This window comes from Mercenaria mercenaria, chromosome 2 (assembly GCF_021730395.1).
Source record: "Mercenaria mercenaria strain notata chromosome 2, MADL_Memer_1, whole genome shotgun sequence".
In the NCBI taxonomy this organism is placed as follows: Eukaryota; Metazoa; Mollusca; class Bivalvia; order Venerida; family Veneridae; genus Mercenaria; species Mercenaria mercenaria.
In genome coordinates, this window is record NC_069362.1 from 81,387,936 (window position 1) to 81,397,811 (window position 9,876).

The 9,876-nt window shown below is 36.2% G+C and overlaps 1 protein-coding gene across 1 annotated transcript in view; it reads left to right on the top strand.

Moving 5' to 3' along the window:
* Window positions 1-7,477, top strand: part of LOC123564413 (cytochrome P450 3A25-like) — a 45,615-nt gene extending 38,138 nt beyond the window's left edge. The window contains exons 12-14 of the mRNA XM_053537053.1: window positions 11-148; window positions 2,468-2,630; window positions 5,145-7,477. Of these exons, the coding sequence (XP_053393028.1) occupies window positions 11-148; window positions 2,468-2,630; window positions 5,145-5,219 (376 nt within the window). The 3' untranslated portion in view covers window positions 5,220-7,477. The remainder of the gene's footprint in view (window positions 1-10; window positions 149-2,467; window positions 2,631-5,144) is intronic.
* Window positions 7,478-9,876: the final 2,399 nt, after the last annotated feature.

Sequence of the window (9,876 nt, forward strand, 5' to 3'; positions counted from 1 at the left end):
TACATTTTAGACTAAACAGGGTAGCGAATGAAGACATTACTGTTGGAGCAATTACGATACCAAAGGGTACTGTAATACATGTACCAGTCTGGACTATACACCACAGTGAGGAAAATTACCCCGACCCAGAAACTTTCGATCCTGAAAGGTATCAGTCAGAATTTCCTTATTTTTCCATAGTTTTTTTTTATTTCAACTTTGCTTAACTATTTATCTGAAACCTGTATCACAGTGTAAAGTCTGGAACATTGGAAGCTTATAGAAGTAGTGGTACTATTGAGTTATTATTGTTAAACAGTTGTTGAGGTTATTATTGTTAAACAGTTGTTGAGTTTGGCTCTAAGTCGCCGTATGACCTATAATTGAGTCGGTGCGACGTGAAACCCTACAAAAAAAAGTTTGGCTCTATGAATTTTGCTAAGTTTGAATCATACAAGGTTCACAAGTGCCGTGTGTGTTTCGGACTTGTAAAGTAAACGTGCGCCGCATACACCCAAAATCGAACAACTGTTTCTATATAACCCGACCTTTTTGTTTTTATTTGAACTAAAATAATTATAGGTTGGACGGAACTGCATGTTCTGCTACATATTTCTAAATAAAAATAACAACATAGAGCATCTATTTTATTGACATTTCCAAAGTTCCGCTTCTTTTGAGACTACCCTTGTTAGCTCACCAGAGCCAAAGGCTCAGGGTGAGCTATTAGGATGGATCACCGTCCGTCGTCCGTCCGTAAGTTTTTTACTTTAAATGACATCACCTCATAAACCGCTAGGCCAGTTTCATCCAAACTTCACAGGAATGTTCCTTGGGTGAAGCTCTACAAAAATTATGCAAAGAATTGAATTCCATTCAGAACTCTGGTTGCCATGGCAACCGAAAGGAAAAACTTTAAAAATCGTCTTCTCAAAAACCAGAAGCCCTAGAGCTTAGATATTTGGTGTGAAGCATTGCCTAGTGGACCTCTACCAAATTTGTTCAAATCATGACCCCGGGGTCAAAATTGACCCCGCCCCAGGGGTCACTTGATTTTACATAGGAAAATCTTCAGACATTTTTTAAAAATAAACCAGAAGGCCTAGAGCTTAGATATTTCACATGTAGCATTGTCTAATGGACCTCTACTAAAGTTGTTCAAATCATGACCCCAGGGTCAAAATTGATCCCGCCCCAGGGGTCACTTGATTTAAACATAGGGAAATCTTCAAAAATTTTCTAAAAATAAACCAGAAGGCCTAGATCATAGATATTTGACATGTGGCATTTCCTAGTAGACTTCTACAAAATTATTCAAATCTTGACCTCCAGGGTCAAATTGACCCCGCCCCATGGGGTTACTTGATTGTACATAGAAAAATCTTTAAACTTTTCTTTAGAAAAACAGAAGGCCTAGAACTTAGATATTTGACATAAAGCATTGCCTAGAGGACCTCTACAAAAGTTGTTCAAATCTTGGCCCCTAGGGGCCAAATTGACCCAGCCCCAGGGGTTACTTGAATGTACATAGGGAAATCTTCATAAATTTGCTAAAAATAAACCAGAAGGCCTAGATCTTAGATATTTGATATGTAACATTGCCTAGTAGACTGCTACAAACTTTGTTCAAATCATGACCCTCGGGATAGAATTGGCCCCGCCCCAGGGGTTACTTGATTGTACATAGGAAAATCTTCCAAAATATTTCTAAAAATCATCAGTTTGACATTTGAAACATGTAGCTCATATTACACTGGTGAGCGATCCAGGGTCATCATGACCCTCTTGTCTTGAAAGTCTGTCTATAGGCAGTCGAAGAATTGAAAACGATATGGGTAATCCGTAATGCAGGAAAACCATGATCACGTGATCAGGCATGTGATAAAATACTAATATCGTGTAGGTAGACATCAGGAAGTACCTACTTTCATTTTACCCAGCAGTTTCGACTCGGACTTACATCAAAAAGCATCAACAGACATTCCTCTTTACATTCAAGAAATAATTAAGCTTATATCTGGCATGAAAATAATCTTTACTAGTTAGGAAATTGACATTAAATGTTAAGGTGGACAGCACTGGACCACTACCACCATACATATAAACTACTGTTTATTTACTTTATTTACTTGTTCATGAATACGGGTGAAAATAGTCAAGGTAAATCCTGATAAGTATTCTGATTTACACTTAGTGCAAAAAGAATTTGATTTCTGTTAGTTTGTAACTATTTGTGAAATATCAGCCATATTGATACAGAATATTTTAAGGTAATAAATCTAAATCTTATGTTTCCTCTGAAATAGCCATTCCTCAACTAAAAGTACAGTATTGTTACAAACATTCTTGGACATATTGTAAGTACCAGTTTCGCATTCTCAGTGTTCCTTATAGACTAGCATCATGCTGGTAACTTTCTTTTACAAAACATGTTCAACCGTTAGCTGTTGTAGAATTTCATTTCAATACATGTTTTATTTGACTTCAGGTTTTCTCAGAGCAAGAAAGGAGCCACTGATGGGGTAGCATTTTTACCATTTGGAACAGGGCCAAGAAATTGTATTGGTATGAGACTAGCCCTTGTCGAAGCCAAGATTGCTCTCGTGTATTCGTTAAGGAAGATAAGATTTGTGAAGTGTGACAAAACACAGGTAAACAATTGTCGTCTTAACTTAGAAACACATCTTACATACATATAAAATGTGTCTGGTGGATTTGTTTTATGGTTTAATGGTGCATACCTTGATGGGGGAGTGACTTTTACTAAAAGAACGTGTACAAATTTGGAGGTTTAAATTCAACTGTCTTTCTACTTATGCATGTTTAAGTAGATACCAGTAGCTTGCTAGTCACTTGCAGGTGGCTAATGGTTTCACATTGTGTGGAACCTGTTAGTACATGTGGTTCACAGGTGATAAATGTTTTCCAAATCACATGGTGTATAGCTCACTAGACATTTGTTAATTAAGACGAAGTGGAGTGTGAACACCTAGGACGGTCGATTTTTTCAAGGGGACCATCTCAACATAATTTCATTATATTATGTGCAATAAGAAAAACATGCTTGACGGTGATTAGGTCTGGTTTATTATGTCACCACTATGCAATGGAAGATATAGATTTGACTTTATCCGCTCGTCTGTCCGTCAGAGAAAATTTGTGTTTCATATATTGTCAAAATTATTGAACGGTCGTCATGAAATTGTATAGGCCTATATAATGATTTGTTCACCCGAGTGTTTAGCTCATTCGAGCACAAATTGCTAAAGGTGGGCTATTCTAATGACAATGTGTCCAATTCGTCTTCGTCCGACGTCGGCCGTTGCTGTCCGTTGTTCACAATTTCACTGTTAAGACTATGGAAGTTACAATTTTAGCCAATTTTTAGCCAAATCGTAATGAAACTTTTATTTTAAAGGTATGTTAGATCCAAATTTCATATTAAAAACATGAAAAAATTACTTCATATAGTTTATTTAATCATAAACATAGATAATTACTGTGTATAAACAGTACTATGCATTAGCTTTAAAATAGTACACACAGTACATATGTGAAGAGAAACACAGTATAAGTGTGTACTAGCTAGCACTAAAAAACTGGCTGTTTTTTAACAATCAACTGTTACTGTATCAAATTTAATTATGAATGTAGCTCTATTTGGAAACTTACTTTATATAATTAGTAATTATAGATACATTTGATCAGGATTTTATACATTTGAAGTAAATATCTAAAGATAGAATATTTTACTGAAAGATGGCCATTGGATACATTTAAAATTTCAGCAGAGTTTGAAACTGTTTCATCTTGACTCAAACACTAGGTGATTTCGTCAAATCATAGAAAGAAAAACAATGTTTACTCACTAGAGGCGGTCTTTATGAAACACCGTTATTTGTCTTAATAAAATCTACAACCAATTTGAAACTGGATTATCTGGGATTGAAAACCAGGTCAAGAGGACATATCATAGAAAAAAACACTATTAACACACTAGAGGCAATATTTTCTACTGGATCTGATGAAACCGGGTCATGATGTTTGCCTTTATAAAAACCGGTACCCTTTGAAATCAGTTCAATACCTAGCCAAATAATTGAAATGCCTTTTTAACACTCCATGGCCTTAATTGTTTATCTGACCTTTATGAAAAGTAGTCATAAAGTTTGTTTTAATCAGAGCTAGGTAAAGTTTTAAACTGGGTCATCTAGATTTAAAATGTAGGTAAGTAAGTTAAATTAGAGAAAAAAAATCTTAAAACTCTAGATGCCATACTGACTATATAAAATTTAGTCAGAATATTTCTTTTTTGACAATGTAGAATAAACTTAAATACGATAATCTGGAATATAAAACTAAGTCACAATGTCATAACATAGAAAAACGTTCTTACCACTCTTAATGCCTATTTTCTACCTGTTTATATAAAATCTGGGTCAAGTTTAAAACTCTTGTGTCTAAGTCAATAAATAGGTCACTAGATTAAACCATAGAAAAAACTTTCTTAGCACTATAGAGGCAATATTTTGTATTTGATCGACATGCAATTTAGTCAGAATATTTATCTTCGTGAAGTCTAGATCAATTCAAATATTGTGTGATGGATTAAAAACTATGTCACTATGTCAACTCATAGCAAAACTTTGTTAAACATCTAGAGACCCTATTTTACCTAATGTTGATGAAATATAGGCAATGTTTGCAATACAAGGCTCTGGCCATTTTTACTGTACTCTGTGCTTCAGGGAAATCTACTCTTACCTTTTAATTTTTTATGTAAAGTTTAAAATTATTTGAAGTTTTTATACATTTAAAGTCCTGATCCTTTCCCATTATTTCATCAACTCTAAAGATTGTGCTTGCTACCAGTCAAGAGGTAATTTACTGAGTCATGATAAAGCGCAAATGTCATAAATGGCTATTACGGTTGTTCAGTTTTCAAGATGTCTTAATGTTAATATGTAGATGTTCGGTTTTATAAAGTTGTTCTGTTTCCATTAAAGAGTGGTCCTGGTTTTCTTTTGTGGGGAGAAAAAAAGAAACCTTTGTATCACAAAAGGTGTTCAGTATTAGGTGGTTCCAGTTTTTATGGATATATTCTAACTGTTTTGAGAAGTTTCAGTGTATCTCCAAAATAAAAAAAAATATTTTATTGTTTTCAGGTACCATTAGACTTAGATCATTTTACGATATTGAGGCCAAAGACTCCTATACAGCTTCGCATTGAAACTCGGTAATAACAGAAATGTTGTCCATTTGGAAGCAGGGAAGGTGTAAATATAGGTGTGAATTGGAGGTGGAGAAGAGGTCTTCCAACCAGACAATATAAACTCATGAAATCATTTATTATATTAGTCTATGAAATTAACTTACATATAAAAGTTCCATTACTTTCGCCTTAAAAATTCGATATCCAGGAATACATTAATTTATAACCATTTTGGTGAAAACAACATTTTACGACAAGGAAAATGCTTTTAAAGTCGTAAGCCGGATAAGTATTAATATTGTTGCAGTTCCGCGGATAAATTTAGAGATGACAAAAATGGAACTTTAGCAAGATGTAATCCGTTATGTTTGATTTTATGCAGAAAAGATGCCTCCGTGACATACCTTTGCTTGTATTATTATTTCCCCCTGTTACTGCCTTTATTACTCATAGATAAGCCATGTGTCATACCCCATATTTATACAAATTCTTTATAAAAGTTTTTGTTTGACATTTGTTTGTTTTGAAATAGTATATAGCTCTACTTCAGTCAAATTGTTAAAATGCCAAATATATTTAGCTCATTTTTTGTTTTCTTTGTATTTTTTTAAATTCTTTGATATGGCAGATTTTCTTTTCAAACTTTGTTTACTAAAATCATATACAGACGCTAAAACATAGAAAGAAAGAACTGAGAAAGCTTTCAATCACCCCTGATGTCAGAATATGATTATACCTTTATGTCAGACAATTCTTAATTTTAAGTTATCACCTTTTGATGTACACCAGAGCCAAACACCTCTACTGTATCTCAAAGTCAGAAACAAAGAAAAAACATTCTTAGGGATTCTTAAAACGAAAATGTATTGAAAGTTTTACTGCAGATGGGTGGATTAATTGATAACATCAATATTTCCGTGAAATTCATAAGATGCTTCTTTAACTTCTTTATTATGTATGCATGCCTATGAATGAAGAAATGATACTATTTTTTCTTTTAACATACATTTGCAATATTTTCTTGAATTAAAATTTAAAGTAAGCTTCACGCTCTTAAACATCACCTGATTTTCAGGGTTTAGCTTGGATTTCTTTTGAGGATTTTTTCCTGATTTGCGTAAGTAACTGCATATTATAAAATCATCATTAAAACTTTACCATGGAATTAATTTGATGTTCTGACATTAATTTTAGTAATATAGCCGGCCTAATAGAAATTTTATTCCAAACATGATAGAGTGGTATCCGTAAATGCTAGTTTCATTTAGATAGAACTCCCAGGGATGACTAGTATCCACAATATGAGCCGTAGAATACCACCAAGATATTGTAAAATGTAGCAATATCGTCTACCTGAGGAAAGCTCAGTGTGAACTCTCTTACATGCTTCGACAAGTGTTGCACAATTTGTTCCCATGGAAATGGAAATGTAGCAATGTCTCTGGCAAATGTTTAAAAATAGGATCGTTTGTCATTTATTTAAGAAAACCAATGTTTTAACGTTATTAATACACGAAAAGGTAATACGTCCGCGGAATAATTTCACGAGGGCGTATGAATATGCCCTTTACCTAAACTAGTAGAAAAATATAGTAGCGCTCTTTCTTGGTCGCAACAAAAACATTGACGTCATCGCACGTTAACGTGACGTCATTTAAGCGTAAGGGTGTTTTATGCCAATAGTAGAAAAAACATAACTACTGACATAAGGAACCGTTTCTTATGTCAGTAGTTATGGTTTTTCTACTATTGGCATTTGTAATTACTAATTTTAAACTTATCTAGGATTTCATCAGAATTTTCAACTGATCAAATGCATTTACCACTGATATATTTCTTACATTTTCCACATGGGTTTTAAAGCAGTAAGTCACCATATTAATAACTAAGAAGAAATATTTGTTGTTGTAATAGAGCTTGGATTTACGGAATCCTGTTGGGGCCATTTATAATGTCGCCGTCGCGTTTGCGGGGTCGACACACGACAACGCGAAGTGACATAGCGACATTACGAAGTGACACCCGACAATCGCAAATGACGGCGACAATCCTAAACGACAATGTCGCGGTATCCACTTTGAAATGTCGCCTTTCAAAAGCACGATATATCGCGATGTCACTTCGCGTTGTCGAGCGTCGTTTCGCATTGTCGCTATGTCACTTCGTATTGTCGCGATGTCACTTCGCGTTGTCGTGTGTCGATCCTGCAAACGCGATGGCGACATTTTCAAACGACATGCGATAATCACAAACGACGCTCGACACAACGCGAAGTGACATTTTCCAAATGTCATATCGTATGTCGCGTGTCGCGGGTTTGGGTGAGGGTCGACGCGCGACAATTCCAAACGATACACGACACGCGAAGTGACACTCGACAATACGAAGCGACATTTTCATAATGTCGTATCGCATGTCGCCCGTCTACCGGTGAAAGGGTAAAATAAAAAGCTGTATTTCCGTACTTTTCCGTACGTAAAATGTCCATGTTTTCATTAACTTCAAATAATTGTTGAATGTTCCAAACACAAGATATTTTAATGAAATAACTTTTATAAATAAAATTCAAACATTTTTTAAAGGATATGTAACTTGTATAATTTTATCGCCGGCGGTTTCGTCGGAGGACGGTCTCAAAATGTATCATTTTTCGTGAAAATATGCATACTTCTTCATATATTAAAAAGAGAGATGGTCCTTGTCTGAGGAGCCATATCTTCATAACCTGATGTCCGATTTTAATAAATGATACCTTGTTGCAAAGGGCAAGCCAGTAGCTAGAGAAAAGAGGCCACGTCAGGTTCGAACCCGGTCGGCTAGGGGTCATGGTCAAAATCCGGTAATATTCTCAAAATATGAACTTGTCAGAGCAGTCAAGACGGTCCTGAAAACCCAAGCACTACCTTCACTGAGTCCAATGACACCATTGGAGCAATTTTCATGGCTCCCCGGGTCGATTCAGCTTAGTCTTGGCCAGCACCCTAACCTATATTACAAAAGTTTGATCATTGTCTGATACCTGTCCTACTTTTTTTTAATTATTATTATTGTAATTTATACTGAATTTCAGTTGATAATGACACTATGTTAAATTTTGACCCTTGTTCGAGTCTCTACATCCCAGGTACCTACCTATACCATATATATATATGAATATTTTCGTAGATGACTTGGCTTTACATTGAAGCTGTTTACAAGTCCATATGAGGCCATCAGAGCTCTTGACAGGTATCAGAAAATGATTTAACTTGTTATATATGGTAAGGTGCTGGCAAAGACTAAGCTGACCCGACCCGGGGAGCCGTGAGAATTGCTCCAATGGTGTCATTGGACTCAGTGAAGGTAGTGCTTGGATTTTCAGGACCGTCTTGACTGCTCTGACAAGTTCATATTTTGGAGAATATTACCGGAATTTGACCTACGGCCTTGACCCCTAGCCGACCGGGTTCGAACCTGACGTGGCCTCTTTTCTTTTGGTACTGGCTTGCCCTTTGCAACAAAGTACCATTTATTAAAATCGGACATCAGATTATGAAGATATGTCTCCTCAGACAAGGACCACTCCTCTATTTAATATATGAAGAAGTATGCATATTTTCACGAAAACTGATGCATTTTGAGACGGTCCTCCGACGAAACCGTCGGCGGTAAAATTATACAAGTTACATATCCGTTTAGATAATGTTTGAATTTAGTTTATAAAAGTTATTGTCTTGTGTTTGGAACATTCTACAATTATTTGAAGTTAATGAAAAACACGGACATTTTCCGTACGGAAAAGTACGGAAATACAGCTTTTTATCTTACCCTTTCACCGGTAGACGGGCGACATGCGATACGACATTATGAAAATGTCGCTTCGTATTGTCGAGTGTCACTTCGCGTGTCATGTATCGTTTGGAATTGTCGCGCGTCGACCCTCACCCAAACCCGCGACACGCGACATACGATACGACATTTGGAAAATGTCACTTCGCGTTGTGTCGAGCGTCGTTTGTGATTATCGCATGTCGTTTGAAAATGTTGCCGTCGCGTTTGCAGGGTCGACACACGACAACGCGAAGTGACATCGCGACAATACGAAGTGACATAGCGACAATGCGAAACGACGCTCGACAACGCGAAGTGACATCGCGATATATCGTGCTTTTGAAAGGCGACATTTCAAAGTGGATACCGCGACATTGTCGTTTGGGATTGTCGCCGTCGCTTGCGATTGTCGGGTGTCACTTCGTAATGTCGCTATGTCACTTCGCGTTGTCGTGTGTCGACCCCGCAAACGCGACGGCGACATTATAAATGGCCCCAACAGGATTCCGTATGGATTAGTTAAAAAGTTGGAAATGGTGATGATACTGTAGTGAACGGGTATCCCACCCACTTTTTTGCATAGCGCCGGTTCTATTTTTATTGCTGTACATGTTCCATGTAAAGTTATCTGTTTAAATCATAATGCATTTTCATTAATTATTACCATTTTCATCTTTATGGACCTAGAACCTTTTAAAATCATTGTGGTATCATACATTTTTGAAAACTGACTCAGTGTTAATTCAGGAAGTGTTTTGTGTCAGCCATTTATATCCGGTGCACGTTCTACCTGGTATGACGTCACTTATCGAGCAAGTGCACACGGGACGCTTTTAACCGCGAAGTTTTCTAGGCGCTAAATTTTAAATTGTTGT